This window comes from Loxodonta africana, chromosome 9, assembly GCF_030014295.1.
Source record: "Loxodonta africana isolate mLoxAfr1 chromosome 9, mLoxAfr1.hap2, whole genome shotgun sequence".
In the NCBI taxonomy this organism is placed as follows: Eukaryota; Metazoa; Chordata; class Mammalia; order Proboscidea; family Elephantidae; genus Loxodonta; species Loxodonta africana.
The window spans coordinates 71,347,010-71,371,026 of NC_087350.1; the positions used below are offsets into that span (position 1 = coordinate 71,347,010).

Consider the following 24,017-nt stretch of genomic DNA (forward strand, 5'->3'; position numbering starts at 1 on the left):
TGAAAATGTCAAGAGTCTGCAATTGATTACTTTCCATACCGAAAAGTCTGTTCCTGTGTAGTTCTCTCCCCACAATCCTACAACAATTCAGAACTTTTGTTTTGTTTTCTGAAGGGGGCAGGCGGAGGACACACAAAGAAGAGAATCAGTATTTGTTTTAAGACTACATTTGAAATAACAGACTTTTTCAAAGAATAAAGTTTGCTGGTTCTCTTTCCATATATTATTAGTAAGTATTTTTAGCAGCACACTTCATGCACATTTAGAGTTCCCAAGATGTTCTTTAAAACAACTTTGATAAGATTCAAGGATAAAAAGCTGGGTTTCACTATACTTTATGCCAACTTACTAAGACATCTTCAGCCATTCATCAGCTTCTGGTTTCCAAGTTCCCTTCATCAACTGCTCAAAATTTGTAATAATGCTACCACCGGCACCTGAAAATAACAATAATAACAACAGTATTTAACCAGAATATTTAGCCAATTTTTACTGAAAAAATAATTGAGATGGAGTCATAATTCTATCTCCTAATTTAAAATTCTAAGAGGATCCCTAAAACACACTTCTTGGAAGGAAGAAAAAAGTTGCCTTGTATATTCATGGATTGAGACAATTGCAATTCTTCCCTTTCACCACCACAGCAACTGTCCATTGTACTACAACTAAGGTTAACACGGACGGGGCCTCAGGCACAGAGATCTGGCTAGATAGAGGCTTGTTTCAGACCGGGGAGGGGGGGGAATCCCCTGATCTATTATTTCTTTCCCGGATATGGTAAGTTTTAGGTGCAGTACACTGTATCTCACTAATGTAAGTAAAAAAAAAAAAAGTAAGTAAGTAAAAGAAATTTATTCAATTCCCACATATAAAACAAGTCAACACTAAAGGCAAGTCATACAGAGTGAACATGAACCCCAAATCAATCATATTTACTATTTCCAAGTTATTCATGGCTAAAACACACTCACACAGAAAAGACACAGCAGTGTATTTTATTTACAAGTGCCACGTGATTGCTTAGGTAAGCTTGTTTCATTTATGGTGGTACTGCACCTTAACTAAGAATTCCTCTGGTGTTGATGTTCCAAATCAAACGGATTAAAAACCTTATACTGTAAAACAATCAGGCTCAAAATAATGACTAATGATAGTAAAAAGTACTAGCTTTGAATTAACTTTACTAACAACAGAAACAAGGCTTCCGTCTTCCATCTTATTAAAGTATGTGGTCCCCATTAATGTAACTACAGAACTGTTCAATAGTTGTGGTACATCAGTATCAGAATACTCAGGAACACATATTGTTAATATTACCTCGGGCCCATCCAATAGCTATCATGACTATCCAGCCATTTTTGTAATAGCTATTAGCATGTGTGACTCCACCTACTATTTTCCAAGTTCTGGTCACTTCCTTCATTCCTGCAGCCAAGAGTTGAACAGGTAGAAAAGAATAGGCCTGGCAAACTAGGTCACATGGGCAAAAAAATATAATATACCTGAAATTAAAATTTAAATATTTTAATATATCAATGGAATCAGAAGAACAGAAATAAAGATCCAGTATATCAACAACAGTCATTTGGCAAAATACAACAAATGGAATTATTCAAATAAATACGGAATTTTACTTCAAAAAAAGCATAGATTGGGTAGAAGGTCATTTTTTATAATCACATAAACCATACATAAAATCTACCAAAAGGTCATTATCAGAGGGGAGCATGAATTTTGGACTTCTAAACATACTAAATACACATAAATATGCTAAATATACAAAAAGTATTTACCAAGTTCCTAATTTGTACATACATGTTTTAGAAGCTAAGTGTTGAATCCACTAATAAGATAAAGCAAATGTATAATCACTACTAGGGGTAAAGACTCCTCTAGCTATATAGTGTCTGTCCTCTGGGAAAGGGAATTAAAATAGCCCTTGGCATAATAAAATCTATTAAGAAAACATTCTGGATCCCACTTTGAAGAGTGGGGTCTGGGGTCTTAAACGCCAGCAAGCAGCCATCTAAGATGCATCAATTGGTCTCAACCCACCTAGATCAAAGGAGAATGAAGAACACCAAGGACACAAGGTAATCACGAGCCCAAGAGACAGAAAGGGTCACATGAACCAGAAACTACATCATCCTGAGACCAGAAGAACTAGATGGTGCCCGGCTACAACCGATGACTGCCCTGACAGGGAACACAACAGAGAACCCCTGAGGGAGCAGGAGAGCAGCGGGATGCAGACCCCAAATGCTCATAAGACCAGACTTAATGGTCTGACTGAGACTGGACCCCAGTGGTCATGGCTCCCAGACCTTCTGTTGGCCCAGGACAGGAACCATTCCCGAAGCCAACTCTTCAGACATGGATTGGACTGGACAATGTGTTAGAGAGGGATGCTGGTGAGGAGCGAGCTTCTTGGATCAGGTGGACACTTGAGACTATGTTGGCATCTCCTGCCCGGAACGGAGATGAGAGGTTGGAGGGGGTTAGAAGCTGACCAAATGGACACGGAAAGAGAGAGCGGACGGAGAGAGCGGGCTGTCTCATTAGGGGGAGAATAATTGGGAGTGCGTAGCAAGGTATATATGGGCTTTTGCGTGAGAGACTGACTTGATCTGTAAACTTTCACTTAAAGCACAATAAAAATTATTAAAAAAAAAATAGCCCTTGGTAGCTAAGTGAGGCTGCAATTCAACCCCCACTAACTTCTTCACCCAAGCCCCTTTGTGCAGTACATAAACTCTAACTATATAAAGATAGGTCACAATTTTCAAGGAGGCAGATTTGTGTTAAGGAAAAACATTTTCATATGAGGAAAGAATATGAAACTTCTTTAATTTACTTGAGTAAGGTTAAGTTTATAACCAATTAAATTGTGATACTGGTTTAAGAATAATTCATCCCTCCCAATTGGAGCCCTGCTGGTGCAGTGGTTAAGAGCTAAGGCTGTTAATCAAAGCATCAGCAGTTTGAATCCACTAGCCACTTCTTGGAAACTGTATGGGGCAGTTCTACTCTGTCCTATGGGGTTGCTATGAGTCAGACTTGATAGCAATGGGTTTTTGGTTTCAAGTTGTCATGGATTGAATTGCGTCCTCCCAAAATATCTGTCAATATGGCTAGGTCATGATTGCCTTGTATGATCGTACGATTGTCTACCAGTTTATCTTCTGATGTGATTTCCCTATGTGTCATAAATCCTATCACTATGATGTAATGAGATGGATTAGTGGCAATTATACTGACGAGGTCTACAAGATTAGGTAGTGTCTTAAGCCAGTCTCTTTTGAGATATAAAAGAGAGAAATGAGCAAAGGGACACGGGGTACCTCATACCACCAAGAAAGCAGCACCGGGAGCACAGCGCGTCCTTTGGACTTAAGGTTCCTGCACTGAGATGCTCCCAGACTAAGGGAAGACTGATGACAAGGACCTTCCTCCAGAGCCGACAGAGAAAGCCTTCCCCTGGAGCTGACGCCCTGAATTTGGACTTGCAGCCTACTAGTCAGTGAGAGAATAAATCTCTCTTTGTTAAAGCCATCCGCTTGTGGTATTTCTGTTAGAGCAGCACTAGATGACTAAGACCCAAGTGAATTATTTTCTTAAGCGTCATTTGTTCTAAACATCTGTTCAAGTAGTTTAACAGTAGTATTTATTAGAAACACACTACTTTTTTTCTCCGTTCTTAAAATACACTCTGGCACACAATTTTAGAACATACCTTCTTTCCAATGCATGAATGTAGTATTGTATCGCTTTTAAAAAAAGCTGTTAATCTTATTGCAATTCATGATTCATAAAGTCAGAATCCCTAAAAGTATTCAAGGAATATTAAATCTGTTTGCCAAAATACTCCTTCAGAGACCAAATACAAGATCCAACAGTTTGCTCAGCCTAAGCACCCCTTCTTCCTCATCTCCATCTACAAATTCCTTCCAATTAGTCAAGGTTCCACTCAAATGCTATCTTATCCATTGACTTTGGTGGTTTTGTTTTATTTAACCTTCCCATATCAGACTAAACTCTACTGGCTTATATAATTAAAACACTTGTCTCAGCATAGCTCTTTCTACATTCTTCCTTATAATGTAAAATAAAAGGCTATAATTATCATAATAAAGTACAATAGTCCTTAAATGGTAGGAACCATTCCTCTAATTACCCCCTAACCTAAAAACTCAGCATGATGAAAAGTAGCCCTTAATTAAATCATTTATTAGCAGTCAACCTGGAGGCAATTTACAAAATACATCAAAGAATCAGCTAATAATTAAAGAATTTAAGAGAAAGGAATAAATTACCAGAGAGTAGAAAAAGCTTTTTGCAAACAACTGGTATGATTTTAAAATTTTTAATGTACATATAGTATTTTGCAAATCTCCCATAAACAACTGCCCCTTTGCCTTGAGACCAGAAGAACTGGATGGTGCCAGCTACCATTACTTAACGTTGTAATCAAAGATTCTATAGAAGAATCCTGATCAAGAGAGAGAAAATGCAGAACATAATTTCAAACTCTCATGGAATCCAGACTTTCTGGAGCCACTGAGGCTGGATGAACCCCTTAAACTATTGCCTTGAGACAATCTTTAAACCTTAAACCAAAAATGTCCCCTGTAGTATTCTATAAACCAAACAATAAAAAGTTTAGCTTAATTAATAAAGAATGTCTGCCTTGAGCATGGTGTTCTTTTAAGATCTATATGGGATCAAACCGACAACAGCAACTCAAAAGATTAGAAAGAAAACTTAAGAGGGCAGTGAGTTTATGTCAATGGGGGAGGAACAACTGAGAAAAGGAGGGTGAGAATGGTTGCACAAATTGAAGAATGTGATCAATGTCCCTGAATTGTACATGTGGAAACTGCTGAACTGGTGTATGACCCGCTGCGTATATTTTCAACAGCAAAAATAAATTTAAAAAATATATTGTGCAAGTCTTTATATACTACTGTCTCTAAATATATGACTAATTTCCATGAACTTGGTTAGGTATTTCGGAAAAAAGAGTACATACACTCACATCATTAATTTGAAAATGTGTTTTTAATAAAAAAATATTTTGGTATCTACTGTAAAATAGATTAAAAAAGAGGATTTGGTTTCACTTTGGCAGTAATGAATCCTCGAAGGCAAAACAGTTGAACAAAAAGAACACAAATGATCCTATTTTTATTTTCTACATCGAGCCTATCTTTAACGTGAGTTAAAAATTTTACAATAAGATCCATCTTGGACTTTTTTACATTCAACTACGTGACATGAGATACGGTCTAAAATTACTGTTGTCATTTCTGAATAACTAAGTCTTTATTTAATTATATTTCTAAAGTACACCTACAATAACCTAACATTTGAAGCTGTTCTCCTTTTGTGTTAAAAAGCCACAGGGCAAAAGAATAATAATTTATTGTGCTCAGTAGACTGTCAAGTAAATATATCAGAACAATGCCTCCATCAACAATAATTCCTGCTCTATAACACAAATTTGCTTCTTAAAATTCCTTTAATGAATCACTCAGCCAATACTTATCAAGTAATCACCAAGTCCCTCTTTCTGGAAAGATTATAATGATTATATAGATTACCTAAAATTATTACATCTAAGGTACCTATAAACTGTAAAGTGCCTAAAGAAGATATATAAGAAAAAAAGAAATGAGAGGACAATTGATTTCTCAGATATTTTTAAGTCACATAGGTTAGATTAATGAGGAAAAAACAACAAAAAAATCATGTTACATAACAGAAGCAAGTCCAGAACAAAGGAGCCCTGGTGGCGCAGTGATTAAGTACGTGGCTGCCAACTGGAAGGTCAGCAGTTGGTACCCACTAGCCATTGTGATGAAGAAAGATGTTGTAATCTGCCTTCGTAAAGATTATAGCCTTGATAAGCTTATGCGGGCAGTTCTATTCTGCCCTACAGGGTCACTATGAGTTGGAATCAACTCAGGGGTACACAATAAACACAAAAGGCTAGGCCACCGACACAAATGAAAGCTAAACCAGTTTAATAAAGGTGAGAGTAGAATTTAGATTTATACCAAGAATTGAGCATTGAGAAGCTTCCCAAGGTTAGTCACTGAGAACTCTGTTTTTATTTTGCTACTAATTCCACTCCTCTATCAAAAGAAATATTACTTAAATAAGTCAAAACAGAACAGTAAACTAAACAGAGTTCATATCAGTCCAATATGACGGCTTTGCTCCTGCTCTTACTATTCTAACAAATTAACAATTTTATGTGTACGATTCAAAGAAGATTATTTGTAGAATAACAAACTTGTGAAACTACCTTTTCTTGTATTTTTCTTCATATAAGTGCAGTTTCAGTCATACAAACGTGCAGTCCTTAATAATTGATAATAGCAAGTTTAAGGAAAACAAATTAGAACACAAAAATCACTACATAGAAGAATCGTAAAATATTTATATCCCCTTTTTTAGAAACAGCTTCTCAGAAAGAAAAACCCTGTGATCATGTACACTATGTTCCAAACACTAAAGTACTGACATACAAAGTTATTGCTTCTCTTTGCCAGTAGATGGTGCTAAGCCCCAGATGTGCACACTATAAGCTATCGTACTAAACAAAGATGACCTTTCTTTCCAACAAGTGCATTCATGGAATCTCTGCTTCAGCTTGCTGGAGTTTAGAGTAAATCTCAAACACTACTTTATCCTTCAAATTAGAATCAAATGATGCAAAAATTACAGATTTGCTCTTAACATTAAAATCTTAAAAAGGAAAACAGTAAAATATACTATATTGTCTTTAAGCCAGCATCATCTTTTAAAATTAAGGGTCTGTGAACACAGAGACCAGGTTTGTACTTTCCGAGCAAAAACAACCCACTGCCTAGGTACAGACTAGAGAGCTACATGGCATAGGTTTGAATCCTGGCTCCAACAACTCAACAGCTGTGACACCTCGGGCACATTACGTAACCCCCGTGCCTCAGTTACACCATCCGTTAAAAAAGAACAAAATATCACTCTTCATCCAAAGATTAGGCAGGCCCATAAAACAAAACAAGACCAAGGGGGCATACCAGCCTAGGGGCAAGAACTAGAAAGCAGGAAGGGACAGGAAAGCTGATGATAGGGAACCCAAGGTCAAGAAGGGAGAATGTTGACATGTCGTGGGGTTGTTAACCAGTGTTATAAAAGAATACGTGTACTAACTGTTTAATGAGAAGCCAGTTGTTCTGTAAACCTTCATCTAAAGTACAACTAAAAAAATAAATAAAACAAAATAGTACCTACCTCACAGGGGTCTTGTGAGGTTTAAACGAGATACTATACATAAAGCATCTAGAAAAGTACCTGAGATATAGTAAACTCTATATAAGTGGTTGTTATTATTGTTGTTGTATAATGCCTCCCTCCCAAAAAAATAACTAGAACCAGTACAAGTCTTCATCAACAGAAGAATAAGATACAGGTATTCATATAATGGAATACTACATAGCAGTGAGAAGAAATGTAAATAGTTACATAAAAAACACAGATGAATCTTAGTAACAATGTTGAGTGAAAAAAATAAAGTCCCAGTAAGCCATACGCAGTATAACACCCCATTTTAAAATATTACTGTAAGGTATAATACACAGTACTTGGCTCACAGTTAACATAACAAAGTTCCTGCTCTGACAGAGCTCTCATTCTAGTGGCATGATAACAGGCCAACACAAAAATAAATAAATAAATAAATAAATATGTCAGGCAGTGATAAGTGAAAAATAAAGCAGGGTGATATGACAGTCATGGGATAATCAAACCAGTTGCCACCAGGTCAATTCCAGCACATGACTGTCCCATGTGTTTCAGAATAGAACTGCACTTCATAGGGTTTTCAACAGCTGTGATCTTTCCATAAGTAGATCACAAGGCCTTTTTCTAGAAGCACCTCTTGGTGGATTTGAACCACCAACCTTTCACTTAGCAGCCAAGCACGTCCCATTTACTCCACCCAGAGACTCCAGTAACAGGAACCAAAAAACCAAACCCATTGCCACCAAGTAGATTCCGAATCATAGCGACCCTAAAGGACTGAGTAGAACTGCCCCACAGGGTTTCCAAGGAGCGGCTTGTGGATTTGAACTGCTGACCTTTTGGTTAGCAGACAAGCTCTTAACCACTGGCCACCAGGGCTCCAGTAATGAGAAAGAAGGTGCAAATTTAGATAGATTAGTCGAGGAAGGCCTCTCTAATAAAAGAAAATTTGACCCTTCTGGGGAAAGAACACTCCAGAGAGAGGAAGCAAGTATAAAATCACTGAAGTAGAAGAATATTTCCATTGTCAAGAAATAGCAAAGCCAATGTGGTTAGAGGAGAATGAGCAAGGAGCAGAATAGAAAAATATTACATCAGAATGTAGAAGGAAAGATCTCATAGGGTCTTAGAAGCCATGGTAAGAATTTTCGACTTTGTGCTTAATAAAAAAAAAAATCCTTGAGCATAAGGGTAAATATACTAACCTATTTTTAAATAATCATTTTGTGTGCTGTGCAAAGAAGCCCTGGTGGCACAGTGGTTAAGCACTTGGCTGCTAACCAGTCAGCAGTTCAAACCCACTAGCTACTCCACAGGAGAAAGATTTATCAGTTTGCTTCTGTAAAGACTGTTGTTGCTAGATGCCATTGAGTCACTTCTGACTCACAGTGACCCTAAGTACAACAGAACAAAACACTGCCCAGTCCTGCGCCAGTCCTGTGGAGCTTCCAGACTAAGACAGACTAGGAAGAAGGACCTGGAGATCTACTTCTGAAAAAAATTGGCCAGTGAAAGTTTTATGGACAGCAGTTGAACATTGTCTGATATAGTCCTGGAAGATGAGCCCCTCAGGTTAGAAGCCACTTAAAATGGGACTGGGGAAGAGTTGCCTCCTCAAAGTAGAGGTGACCTTAATGATGTGGATGGAGTCAAGCTTTCGGTTCTTCATTTGCTGATGTGGCACAACTCAAAATGAGAAGAAACGACTGCAAACATTCCTGAATAATCAGAATGTGGAGTGTACAAAGTATGAATCAAGAAAAATTGGAAGTTGTGAAAAATGAAATGGGATGTTTGAAGACTGAAATTCTAGGTATTAGTGAGCTGAAACAGACCGGTACTGGCCATTTTGAATCTGACAATCATATGGTCTCCTATGTCAGAAATGACAAATTGAAGAGGAATGCCATCACATTCATGGGCAAGAAGAAAATCTGAATATCTATCCATAAAAAGTACAGCCTTAGAAACCTGATGGGCAGTTCTACTCTGTCCTACGGGGCCCTGTAAGTCAAAATCAGCTCAACAGCGAAGAGAGCTATGTGGAGAACAGACTGGGCATCAAGGAGGATAATGGAAGAAGCAGCTAGACCACTTAGGAAGCTACTGCAATTGTCCAGGGAAAAAATGATGGTACCTAGTTGTCTTAGTCACCTAGTGCTGCCGTGCCGTAACAGATATACCCCAAGTGAATGGCTTTAACAAAGAGAAATTTATTTCCTCAGGATAAAGCAGGCTAAAAGTCCAAATTCAAGATGTCAGCTCCAGAGGAAGGCTTTCTCTCTCTGTCAGCTCTTGAAGAAGGTCCTTGTCCTCAATCTTCCTGTGGTCGAGCAATTTCTCAGGCACAGGGACCCCAGGTCCAAAGGACTTGCTCTGCTCCTGGTGCTGCTTTCTTGGTGGTATGAGGTCCCCAACTCTCTCCTTGCTTCCCTTTCCTTTTCTCTCTTGAGAGATAAAAGGTGGTGCTTGCCACACCCCAGGGAAACTCCTTTTACCTTGGATCAGGGAGGTGACCTGAATGAAGGTGGTGTTACAATCCCACACTAATCCTCTTAACATAAAATGAGAATCACAAAATGGAGGACAACCACACAATACTGGGAATCACGGCCTAACCAAGTTGATACACACATTTTTGGGGGCACATAATTCAATCCATGACACTAGCACTACAGGAATAGAAGCAGAAGTAATGGAAACTGTCAGGTTCTAGACACACGTTAAGGGCAAGACTTTTTTAGCCCTACTTTTTATACAGTTTCAGCATACACGCACACAAAAAATTTCTACAAAATGTTTACTATATTTTAAAAAATATTGCTACAGAAATAAAATTCTTTTAAAACACATAGCAACTGAACACTATAAGAAACAGTTAAACAAATATCTAATGAAAGACATTAGCTATAAACTACGAAGGCTCTGAAGTCAAACTTCTGGAACTGAGCCTATCAAAACCACTTATTAGGTATGAAAATTTTAGCAAAGTTTCTCTATGTCTCGGTTTTCTCATTTGTCAAATGAGAATAATAGTAAGAGCTACCTCATAGGACTCTTGTGATTAAATATGATAACGAATATAAAAATTCAGCAGGCATATGGTAAAAACTCAATAAATATTTGCTATCAAATTTATAATTTTACTCCTACCAGTTTGCAGTCACAAGTCCCACTATTACTTTCTGCCATTGTTACTATTACTTATGATATTCTGCTATGATTACATCATTTAAAAACATCACAATAAAAATAAACTTCGAATGTTCCTAACATGTTACATATTTAATTAATATGGTTTAATCAAAAGCACAGTTCCTGTTTCAGCTGTAACAAAGCATTACGATACTATGTATTTTTTTAAATTCGATGGATCAACCTTTTTAATGATAACTGATGGAAGAATCCAAAGCAACGCCAACTAATGTTTTTTTTCTTCATTAAAAACTAATGTTTAAAGATCTCATGAGACTGCACGAGGCTCCAACGATAAAAAACAATGATGAATCTGCAAAGCATCTCACAACATGGATGAATCTGGAGGGCATTAGGCTAAGTAAAATAAGTCAATCATACAAGGATAAATGCTGTATGAGACCACTACTATAAAAAATCATGAAAAGGTTTACACACAAAAAGAAACAAGCTTTGACAGTTCCAAGGGAGGGAAGGGGTGGGAGGAAAAAACACTAAATAGACAGTAGACAAGTGGTAACTTCCATGAAGGGTAACACAGTACACAATACTGGGGAAACGAGCACAACTTGAATAAGTCAAGGTCATGGAAGTTCCACAGACACACCCAAACTCCCTGAGGGACCAAACTACTGGTCTTGGGGAACACCTAGCTCAATTGGCATAACATAGTTCATAAAGAAAAAGTTCTACTTTGATGAGTAGCATCTGGGGTCTTAAAAGCTTGTGAGGGGCCATATAAGATACTCCACTGGTCTCACCCACCTGGACCAAGGGAGAATGAAGAAAACCAAGGACACAAGGGAAATATCTGTCCAAAGTACTGCTGGACCACACTTACCACAGCCTCCACCAGACTGCTACCTCTTGAAATAGGTAGCATATGATCAGGAACCTATGGTACTGAAGGAAGATGTCCAAGCTGCACTGAAGGCACTGGCGAAAAACAAGCCTCCGGGATTGACAGAATATCAATTAAGATGTTTCAACAAATGGATGCATCACTGGAAGTGCTCACTCATCTACACCAAGAAATTTGGAATACAGCTATCTGGCCAACCTACTGGAAGAGATCTATAGTACGCCAAGAAAGATGATCCAATCAAATGCGGAAATTATCAAACAATATCATCAATACCACCTGGAAGCAAAATTTTGCTGTAAATCATTCACGAGCAGCTTCAGCAGTCTACTGACTGAGGAACTGCCAGAAATTAGGCCGGATTCCGAAGAGGACGTGGAACCAGGGATACCACTACTGATGTCAGATGGATCCTGGCTGGAAGCAGAGAATACCAGAAGGATGTCTACCTGTGTTTTATTGACTATGCAAAGGCATTTGACCATGTGGATCATAACAAATTATGGATGAAATTGCGGAGAATGGGAATTCCAGAACACTTAAGTATGCTCATGAGGAACCTGTACATAGACCAAGAGGCAGTTGTTCAGACAGAACAAGAGATACTGAGTGGTTTAAAGTCAGGAAAGGTATGAATCAGGGTTGTACCTGTTCAATCTGTATGCTGAGCAAATAATACGACAAGCTGGACTATATGAAGAAGAACGGAGCATCAGGATTGGAGGAAGACCCATTAACAACCCACGTTATGCAGATGACACAACCCTGCTTGCTGAAAGTGAAGAGGACTTGAAGCACTTACTGATGAAGATCAAAGACCACAGCCTTCAGTATGGATTACACCTCAACATAAAGAAAACAGAAATCCTCAAAACTGGACCAATAAGCCACATCATGATAAACAGAGAAAAGATGGAAGTTGTAAGGATTTCATTTTACTTGGACCCGTAATCCACAGCCATGGAAGCAGCAGTCAAGAATTCAAAAGATGTGCTGCACTGGGCAAACCTGCTGCAAAGGACCTCTTTAAAGTGTTGAAAAGCAAAGACGTCACCTTGAAGACTAAGGTGTGTCTGACTCAAGCCATGCTATTTTCAATCACATCCTATGCAGGTGAAAGTTGGACAATGAATAAGAAGACCGAAGAAGAGTTGATGCCTTTGAATTGTGCCACCAGGTGCTCCTTGGAAACCCTGTGGGGCAGTTCTACTCTGTCCTATAGGGTTGCTATGAGTCAGAATTACTTGACGGCAATGAGTTCAGTTGGGTTTCCCTTGCACATGCATTACCTTTTCAAGAACATAAAATATTTTCTAAAGACAGAAAAAGTCCATTTTAGTCACTCACAACTTACAAAACAATTTTTAAAATATTTCATAAAAATACCATAATTAGAGCTTACCAGATTGAAGATATCAGAAATATCTTTTGGACCGCCAAAAGAACGAACAAGTCTGTCTTGGAAGAAGTATAACCAGAATGATCCTTAGAAGCAAGGATGGTGACTCTGCGTCTCACATACTTTGGACATGCTGTCAGGAGGGATCAGTCCCTAAACAAGGACATCATGCTTGGTAAGGTACAGGGTCAGCGGAAAAGAGGAAGACCCAGAAAAGAGGAAGACCCTCAACAAGATGGACTGACACGGTGGCTCCAACAACGGGCTCAAGCATAACGACGACTGTGAGGATGGCACAGGACCGGGCAGTGTTTCGTTCTGTGGTACAACAGCACCTAACAACAACAGCCACCAGACTGACTTCAGCACAACCAGATGGTGCCCGGCTACCACCACCAACTGCTCTGACAGGGATCACAACAGAGGGTCCCAGACAGAGCTGAAGAAAAATGCAGAACAAAATCCTAACTCACAAGAAAAAAAAAAAGACCAGACTTACTGGTCTGACAGAGACTAGAGAAACCCCGAGAGTATGGCCCCTGGACACCTTTTTAGCTCGGTAATAAAGTCACTCCTGAGGTTCACCCTTCACCCAATAATTAGACAGGCCCATAAAAGTAAAAGAGACTAAATGGGCACACCAGTCCAGGGAAAAGGATGAAAAGGCAGGAGGGGACAGGAAAGCTGGTAATGAAGAACCCAAGGTCGAGAAGAGGAGAGTGTTGACATGTTGTAGGGTTGGCAACCAATGTCACAAAACCATGTGCATTAATTACTTAATGAGAAACTGGTATGCTCTGTAAACCTTCATCTAAAGTACAACAAAACTTTTTTAAATAAATACTTAAAGATCTAATGAGACTCTGAAAAATCCAACAAAGAGTATGACAAGAACAATTATTACATATGAATCATAATCACCAAGACTTTTTGTCTAGCTGATCACATTCTTGATTTTTATTCTGTTACATGTCTATGTGTACAGGTTAGGTTAACGAGATAAACTGGGGTTAAATACATGATGCCATTCCACATTTGAAATGTTTCTACTAAAGAGACATAAAAGTAACAATAATTGCCTCTAGAGGAAGACAAGAGGAGGAAGGTGAAAGAGAGACATACTTTGCACAGAAAACTTCTGGCATTATTTGGGTTCCTTCCCTTGCACAGGAAACCCTGCAGGCATACTGGTTAAGAGTTCAGCTGCTAACCAAAAGGGTGGCAGTTCAAATCCACTAGGCACTCCTTGGAAACCCTATGGGGCAGTTCTACTCTGTCCTATAGAGTTGCTATGAGTCAGAATTACTTGACGGCAACGGGTTTGGTTGGGTTTCCCTTGCACATGCATTACCTTTTCAAGAACATAAAATACTTTCTAAAGATAGAAAAGGTCCATATTAGTAACTCACAACTTACAAAACAATTTTTAAGTATTTCATAGTTTACCATAATAACAGCTTACCAGATTGAAGATGCCAGTAATACATTAGTGTTGTTTGCAAGAAACCTCAATGGAGGCTCTGCAAGCAGTATACAGGATAAAATTCCTCCACCAAAGCAGTGGAGCATAGCAGTACACCAGCTTGAAAAAGGATTCTTCCATGCCATTGTCACTGCTCCTGAAATGATAAAGTAAAAGCATGGTCTAATAGTTGTATCTTTAAAAAGTCCGGAAATGCCAGTGGCACTAAAGAAATCAATTTCTTAAATTCCTAACTTTCAAGAACTTACTATTGCTCTTATGTGTGACCCACACAATCATTATGAACCATAACTTTCTTTAAAGCAAGTAGAGGAAACATTTTGTTAAGACATGGGTGATTTTGGGCATCTTTAAGATACTATGTTCAAGCTCTCACTGACGATTTCCTGATAGGTTATTATAAACAATCTTCCCACCTACTGTCTCCTTTCATCACAAACCATACTATAAGTACTCCTACACAATATGTCAAAGTGATATATTAAGAAAAATTTATAACCTTAACTAGAAAATAGAAAGGGCTGAAATAAATAAACCAAGTTTTCAACTAAAGAGGCTAGAAACAGAGTTAACAAAATACACCTAGAGGTGAAACACTGATCAGGCACAGAATATTGACATTATCTCAAAATACCTCCCAGCAAATTACCTACTAATCACAGAGGTAAAAATAAAAATTTTAGAGAAGAGAAACTTTGCAGACATCACCATAAGCACCAGGTGACTCCTGATATGATGCACAGAGAACACATCATTACTTCTATGTATCTCCACCAAAAATGCGTAACTTTAAACTAATCAGACAAACCCAAATTGAGGATTAATCTGAAAAGAAAAAAAGGCCTATACTTTAAAAAAAAAAAAGGCCTATACTCTTAAAAGGTCAAGGTCAAGAAAAACAGAAAAGGCTGAGGAAACTTTCCACATTAAATGGCATTAAAGAGACATGACAACTAAATGTAAAAATATGTCCTAAATCAATTCTGGAGCAGGAAGGAATTCTAAAGGATCTTATTTGGATAGTTAATAAAATATAAATATGAACTGTGGCTTACGTAATAGTATTGTATCACTGGTAAACTTCTTGATTTTGTAACTGTACTATGGTTCTTAGAATATTCACATTTAAATAATTAGAATTACTAAATGCCTCAAATTTATACTCGTGGTTTCAAGAAAATTAATATGCATACATAAAAAATTTAGAGACAGAAAATGGTATCGTAAAGGCAGCAAAATGTAAACAGTTGGAGAATGTGGGTAAAGAGTATAAGGAGATCCTTGGCCTATTCTGGCAATTCTTCTGTTACTGAGAAAATCAAAGGAAAAAGTTACAAAAAAAAATAAACCCAGAGAAAAGGAGGCAAAAAATAATGAAATGGAAGCCAAAATAAGGGGGATCAATATAAACAACCAATAAAGCCAAACCAAAGCAGTGCTTTGAAAAGACTAATAAAACACATTATTGTTCAGCAAGTCAGGGCAAGGAAAAAAGGGAAGAAAAAAAAACCACACAAGATTAAAAGGAAAAAAAGGGAAATAATTTTAGTTAGAGGGATATTTGTTAATGACAGGAAAACAACATGTATTTAATCCAATAAACATGAAGATGCAGTTGAAATGGGCAATTTTCTAAGAAACTATAAATTAGCAAAATTCCCTTCAGAACAGGTAGAAGCCTGAGTATATAAATAACTACAGAAAAAACTACCAGGCAGTCAAAGATCTAGACAAAGAAAGATGCTAGACCCAGACAGATTAAAGGAAAACATTTACTACTTTTGGATTACTCATTCTTATGCTATATAGCTGTTCTAGAGTACAGCAAAGGATGAAAAACTTAAATCATTCCATGAGACAATTTAGCCTCAATCTCAGAAACAGAAAAGAGAGTGAGGAATGAGAAAAGGGGAGAAAGAAAGGAAGGACACACACTGTAATTCTAACTTATGAGTATAATGCACAAAAACATTAATAACAAACTGAAATCAGTTATTCTTAGAAAGTGTAAGAAATCATGACCAAGGAGATTCTATTCAAAGAATTCAAGAAAGGTCCAATGTTTAGAAATTCATTAAAATCATTCGCTATACTAACAAATTAAAATGATCATTCCTTTAGACAGATAGTAAAAGGTCATTTGAAAAAAATTCAACATTCTCGATTTTTTTTTTTTAATTTAGCAATCTGAGAACAGAAAGAAAAGCAGTTCACCTGAATAAAGCCATAAGGGAAGAGACTGAAAAACAGTATTAAAGTATGGGATCATTTATGGGAAAAACTCCAAAACTTTACATTTCTCTAGGTACATATATGTGCAATGCACAGAATAGGGTCTGCAATATACCAAACTGTTAACTATTATCTCTTGAGAGAAACCTGGGATTAGGGACAATGGCTTAGGGAGCTTTATATTTACTTAACTGTATTATTTAATTATATTTGAATTCTTTAAAATAATATTTTCACATATTAACTGTATAATTAAACCAAGTTTTTAACAAATTATGGCACATCCAATCTGAGAAATACAATCTATTCAAAAGAATATAACAGCTTTGCATGAACTGACCTGGAATAATTCCAAGACCTATCAGGTGGGTGGAAAAACAAGCACAAAGAAAAATCATATTTATATAAACAATATGTATGTTAAAAACCATTTACAGAGGAAAAAGAGGGAAATGTTTCCATAGGTACATACACCTGCAGGTAGAATAAGGTCTCTAAGAACACATACCAAACTTAACTGTTGTCACCTCTTAAGGAGATGCCCGTTTATGTAAAAACAAACAAGCACGCAAACAAAAAAACTGCAAACGTGTGAGTTCAGACGGGTAACATCATACCTGGATTTAACATAGCAATTCAACTACCTGTAAGTACTCAGCAAAAAAAAAAAAAAAAAACTTGAATAACATGTTTAAAAATTTAAATAGTGCAGTCCACCATTCCACATAATAAAATATGCCCAGGAGAGAATATGAGTTGGCAGATGTGAATTTTCTGTAGTAAACACACCCTGTCAAGTACAGTGATTCTAGGGTTTAATGATATGAATCTGGTGGTAACTCAAGAAATGGTGACTTGCTCCAACCTGGAAAAAAAATTACTCATGAGAAACTTATTAAAAGACAGGATTTCAATCTCCAATGTAGCAACTTCCTCTAACCCTGAGAATTTTCAAGAGTTATTTTGACGATATATTGGTGATGCTGCCTTTACAGCCAAGCCCTTAGGTAAAATGTGACACTACTGCGTATCTAATACAAATATACTGTTACCTACATACATACCTGTATGGGCAATCTACTTTGGAAAAATCAGCCATTAAAAACCCTATGAAGCCCAGTTCTACTCTTGACACACATGGGGTCACCATGGGTCAGGGTCAACCTGACAACGACTGGTATACGCTTTGCTCTGGGCCCATGCTATTTTAATACATTTTACAGTGTGGGCAACCTTATGACTGTTCTGTGCGTGTTAAGTCCCTTTGTATACATAATACTAAAAAAAAAAAAAAAACACTGCCATCAAGTCAATTCTGACTCAGCGACAATACAGGACAGAGGAGAACTGCCTCATAGCGTTTCCAAAGCTGTAGATCTTTACAGAAGCCACATCTTTCTCCCATGACTTACTAGTACCAGAATTAGCTTAATGTGGTGTTAAACTACAAAAATATAGAAAGTTAACCTGGAACGCTTAACAGTTATGTGCTGTTTAGAGTACATAAATTTTCAATAGGAAAAAAACAGTAACTACAAAACTTTAATTTTTTTTTTCAATTTTAAAATAAAGATAACGTATTCCTTTAGCTAAAGAATGTTATTTACTTAAGATACATTATTTTATTTTTGACACACTGACATTTAAAGGAGAAAATAAATTCTCTGTGACACTTAAGGTGGACTTTAATATCAAAGTACTTTCGTTATGGAATGAAAGCTAAAAAATAAAACAAAAATTATACTCTACTCACCATAAATTCACTTAAAATCACATCGACAAAATAATCCCACAACTAAGGCCAAATTGAATCATTAAATTATCTTTAAAATAGTTTTATTAATTTGGTTGTAACAAAACTTGGAATAATATTTTTTAATGTACTACACACATGACTATAGTCGATCTATTTTAGTTCTACCGTGTCCCCATTTTTAAGAACTAGTTGCACTGTAGCTATTTTCAAAACAGTTAACATTTAACTTGCTAGTGGTTGATACCAAACCAAACCAAACCCAGTGCCGTTGAGTCGATTCCGACTCATAGTGACCCTACAGGACAGAGTAAAACTGCCCCATAGAGTTTCCAAGGAGCACCTAGTGGATTCGAACTGCTGACCCTTTGGTTAGCAGCCGTAGCACTTAACCACTATGCCACCAGGGTTTCCACTAGTGGTTGATATAACCCCCAAAAAGAGGCATGGGAATGTTCTACCCTTCTTGAAGCCTCAACTCCAGATGTCAAGTATTTTAAAATTGCAAACTGTTATACTTTTCCTCTTGCCCTGGTATAGATGTATCTTCTTAAAACTGAAAAAAAAACAGAGGTCACAATAGAAGGTCCCGGACAGAGTGGGAGAAAAATGTAGAACAGAATTCAAATACACAAAAAAGACCAGACTTACTGGTCTGACAGACAGGAAGAATCCCTGAGACTATGGCCCCCGACCCCCTGATAACGCAGAACTAAAGCCACTCCCGAAGTCCACCTTTCAACCAAAGATTAGATAGGCCTTTTTTTTTTTTTTTAACAGAACAAACACCACCACATGTGAGGAATGTACTCCTTAGTTCAGTCAAGTATATAGATCAAACGGGCAACGCCTGCCCAAAAGCAAGGACGAGAAGGCAGCAAGGGACAGAAAAACTGGCCAAATGGACACAGGAACCCAGGGTGGAAGGGGAAAGTGCTGACACATTCCAGTGATTGCAACCAAGGTCACAAAACAATATATGTATAAATTTTTGAATAAGAAACTAATTTGTGCTGTTAAAATTTCACCTAAAGCACAATAAAATTTTTAAAAATCCCCTGAAGTCTGCTTAAAAACCAAACAACAGTTCAGCTTAACTAGTAAAAAAGGTCTGCCTTGAGCACCATACTCTTTTAAGAAATATCTATAATGGATCAAATTGCCAACAGCAACTCAGAAGATTAGATAGGAACCTTAGTGGACAGTGAATTTGTTAATGGGGGAGGAACAAGCCACAAAAGGAGGGTGAGAATGGTTACACAACTCGAAGAATGTCACTAAATAGTACACGTAGAAACTGTTTAATTGGTACGTTTGGCTATGTATATTCTCAACATCAAAATAATTTTTTTAAATTTTTTAATTAAACGTCAGTTATATTGAATTTGATGAGCAAGAAGCAGTAAGTACTGTAGATAGTTTGGGAAGTCAAACCCCACTCCTACATTTCTATACCAGAGTCCAACCAGGAGGCAAAAAATACACCAGTTATTTTAACAGAAAATTTTTAATATTAAGAAATAAACCCAGTGCCATCAAGTCGATTCTGACTCATAGCAACCCTACAGGACAGAGCAGAACTGCCCCATAGAGTTTCCAAGGAGCGCCTGGTAGATTCAAACAGCCGACCCTTTGGTTAGCAGCCCTAGCACTTAACCACTACGCCACCAGGGTTTCCAAAGAAACAGACAGGTATAAAAAAGAAATAGGCAGGTATAAAACTGTCAACTAATAGGGCTGATTACAAAGGACACAAGAGACTTTTGGGCGGGTGATAAAACTATTCTATAGCTTGGTTGTGGTGGTCGTGACATGTCTATGTATGTTTATCAAAACTCAGAACTTTACATTAAAAAGGGTAAATATACTGTTTGTAAACTATATCTGGATGTATATATATCAAATATCCACTTTTTCCCAACACCAGCTATGAAGATATTACAAATCGCCCCTTTCTACTTCTGTGTTCAGTTCTGACACCAGCTGCCCATGCAACACTTCTTCCCCTGATTGTCACCACCTGGAGCTAGGTCAGATCTTAAAGTTAAAAGGACACCTTCGACTGCCAAGCTAGTCCAGGACTGCAGATGCCAGCTGAAAAGTTTCAGAGTCCCAGGGACTCCCTTCGCTTCTGATGTGCTGGCTACAAATACAGGGTTTTCTCACGACCCCTTCAGGATGCCAGCCTCAAGCTCAGAGGCACTCTCTAGGCTCCCTCACTTCTGACCTGCTGACTACAAATTCAGGGGTTCCCTCTACCCTTTCAGGATGCCAGCCCCAAGCTTGGCGCCTCCCCCAGGCTCCCTAGCTTTTCATCTGCTGACTTCCGCTACTCCTTTGGGTTCAATAATTCACTGCAACAACTCACAGAGCTCACGGAAAGTGCTATGCTTATAGTTACAGCTTTATAATAAAGGGTACAAATCAGTATCAGTGTAAAGACACGCAGGGTGAGGTCTGAGAGGGTTCCCAATGTAAAGATCTGATGTCCCAAGGGGCAGTTACCCCCCTACATCAGTGTCCTTCACCAACCTGGAAGCCCATGGAGCTTCTGTATTCAGAGCTTTTACTGGCGGTCTCACGATGTAACACAAACTCCAGCCCTTTCCCCTGAGGTCAGAAGATATCACGAAGTGATCAGGAGGCATTATATAGAGGGTCTTTCTGGCCTGGCCGACCCCACCCCAGAGTTAACTCATCACTTCACCTAACCTGTTAACTGGAGTAATAATCAAAGACCCTTAAAGTCCCCGTTTTGTTTTGTTTTGTTTTTTAAGAGATTATTTCTCAGGAACACATTCTTTGGGTAAAGTTAATGTAAAACCAAACCAACTGCCATCAAGTCGAATTCCAATTCACAGAAGCCCTACGGAAAACCTGGTGGTGTAGTGGTTAAGAGCTATGGCTGCTAACCAAAAGGCTGGCAGTTCAAATCCACCAGGTGCTCCTTGGAAACCGTATCGGACAGTTCTACTCTTTTTTGGTTTTAATAGCTGCTTCTGCAGTCAGTGTGTCACAGTATCACACATCATGCAGCCTCTGGAAAACTCCACTGTACACTTGTGAGAGAGTAAGAGGGAGACCAAAAGTAAACCAAACCCACCGCCATCGAGTCGATTCCAACTCATACAGACCATATAGGACAGAGTAGAACTGCCCATAGGATTTCCAAGACTATAAATGTTTATGGAAGCAGGCTGTCCCATCTTTCTCCTGCGGAGAGGCTGGCGGTGGGTTTGAACTGTCAACCTTTTGGTTAGCCACTGCACCACCAGGGCTCCTATAAGTAAAAAGGGCAAATAAAATCTATTAGGAAAACGCTGGTGGTGTAGTGGTTAAGAGCCATGGCTGCTAACCAAAAGGTTGGCAGTTCAAATCCACCAGGTGCTCCTTGGAAACTCTCTGGGGCAGCTCTACTCTGTCCTATAGAGTCCCTGTGAGTTGGAATCGACTCAACGGCAATGGGTTTGTTTGTTTGTTTGTTTGTTTTTGATTAGGAAAATAGTTTATAACTCAGAACGTGAGGGAACTTCAGGGATCCCTGCACCACACTTGGAGAACCTCTCACTTAGTCTACACAAAAACACATCAAATATTGAATACAGAATAAAAGAGAAAAAAACAGTTGTTGAGAAAAAGCCAGTTATTGATAAAAAGAGGTGCAGCAACATCCTCAAGCCCTCACTCATTAATTCTCTGTAGAATAAGGCAGCATGACACACAGCAAGTAGAAGAGATGCCTGGCCTCAAAGAAAAATAAAACTAAGAGGCAGGCAGAATAGCCACAAAAGCAGCATAAACCAGTTACTGAGTTGATTCCAACTCACGGCAACCTCGTGTGTGTCAGAGTAGACCTGTGCCCCACAGAATTTTCAGTGATGAATTTTTCAGATCCTGAGGCCTCTCTCCCAAGGCACCTCTGAGCGCATTAACTGTCTGCACTGCCACACACTCCAAAGTGTCTACCGCTGCTAACCAAAAGGTCGGCAGTTCGAATCCATCAGGTGCTCCTTAGAAACTGTACAGGACAGTTCTACTCTGTCCTATGTGGTCGCTGTGAGTCCGAATCAATTTGACAACATCAAGTTTTTTTTTTTTCTTTAAATATATCCTGAATGTAAAATACAAAAAGATACAAATACTTCTTTGCGACCACACAGTTAAAAGAACTCATAATACTGTGCTGAGACTACATATCCCCATTCTACAGGTCGTGAAACTGCATGCCAAATGACTTACTCGTATAACCTCACTCCAATGACTGGAAATTGGAACCCATTCGCTTTTCAACAATCACTCTAACATGCGAAGCAGGGCAACAGAACACTGCCTTAAGGGGATATGTGTGTGTCAACTTGTGCCTTTTTGTTAGTTCATACTTCTTTCCTAACTGGATAGTCAGCAGTCCGTAACTATTCATTACTCCAAGTGACTAAATCAGGGACTTGCTGTCTCTGGGAGCTTTATTCTCTGCTGCCTTTCAATACTTTATACAACTCAGGGGGCTGCACAAATCCTAGGCGGACACCGGCACTGCGGTGGATCAGAAATGCGGCAGCGGCTTCCCTGCCCGGGGGAGTCCTTCGACCAGTGGCGGGGCCTCCTCCCTTCCCAGCCTCTGTTTCCCCATCTGTCCTCGAGGGGTCAGACGAGTGGACTCTCGGCTCTCTTCCAACTCGACTATCGGAACTGTCTTGGGCAGCCACCGCTCGCTCGCCCGCCCCTGCTCAGGCCGTCCTCGCCGTGATGGGGACGCTGAAGAGGCCGGTCCGTGGCGCCCCGCACTCACCCGGCTGACGCTTCATCGCCATGAGGGACACCAGATAGTGGGCGATGTCAAAAAAGGGGAACATGGACGTGCGGGAGAAGGCAAGAGTCAGCTCATCCCACGGAGACTCCATGGCTACGACCGACCGCGGCAGCGGCCGGTTCCCGGCGTGCGCGGCGAGGGATGGGGGAGGGGGAAGCCGCGGCCGCGCGCGCTCCCGCGCAGCCTCGAAGTCCGCGCGTGCGCCCTGGCACCCGGACCGGCGCGCGGAGAGGAGGGGGGGGCGCGTGTCCCGGGGCCCCAGGCTCGGAGGCTGTTGGCAGGTAGGCGGGGTGACAAGGTTCCCGGCGTTCCCACAGCGGCAGGCCTTAGCTCTCCTAATGAGGATCCAGCGTTTTCTCCGGGCTAGGCGCTGTGCCAGACTCGGGGGAAATGGGCAGATGAGTAAAACAACCCTGGAGGAGAGACGTTTAGAGTCAGATTTATTTCTGCAAATTGATGTCATTCACCTTACGTTTATTGAGTAACCGTAATGTGCAAGTCACACTGTGACTTACCGGAGATAAAAGGAAAAGAACACAATAATATCGTGCCCTCAAAAAAGAGACAAGCACACGCGCGCGCGCGCGCACACACAAAAGTAATTTGTACTAAGAAGTATAGATGACGTCCTAGAGCAGTTTAGAGATTATTTCAGGGAAGTAAAAAGACATGTAAATTGAGCTTTAAGAGCTAAGTGAGACCCGAATGTGCAGAGATGGAAGGAGATGTTTTAGCAAGAAAGTGAGAAATGAGGTTGGAAAAAAAGTTATGTCCTTGAATGGCTAAGACTCCAAGTCTTTATATTGGAGCTAACGCGGTGCAATTGAAGGCTTTTGAGCAGGGAAATCCCTTTTTTTAAAAAAAACAAAAAGAGCAAGTAAATACTAATATAGCACTTAGTATAGTGCCAGGTTGCTATGAGTCGGAATCGACTCGACAGCAGTGGGTTTGGTTTTGGCTTTATAGTGCCAAGCACTGTTCTTAATACTTTACGAA

At 39.2% G+C, this 24,017-nt stretch overlaps 1 protein-coding gene across 2 annotated transcripts in view; it reads right to left on the bottom strand.

The window, feature by feature from the left end:
- TMEM38B (transmembrane protein 38B) overlaps positions 1-23,157 on the bottom strand; it is a 50,140-nt gene extending 26,983 nt beyond the window's left edge. For both annotated transcript variants that reach the window (XM_003407819.3, XM_023545077.2), the window contains exons 1-4: positions 23,001-23,157; positions 14,206-14,362; positions 1,318-1,502; positions 350-437 (exon numbers count right to left, since the gene is read on the bottom strand). In XM_003407819.3, the coding sequence (XP_003407867.1) occupies positions 350-437; positions 1,318-1,502; positions 14,206-14,362; positions 23,001-23,112 (542 nt within the window). In that variant the 5' untranslated portion in view covers positions 23,113-23,157. The remainder of the gene's footprint in view (positions 1-349; positions 438-1,317; positions 1,503-14,205; positions 14,363-23,000) is intronic.
- Between the last annotated feature and the right edge of the window lie 860 nt (positions 23,158-24,017).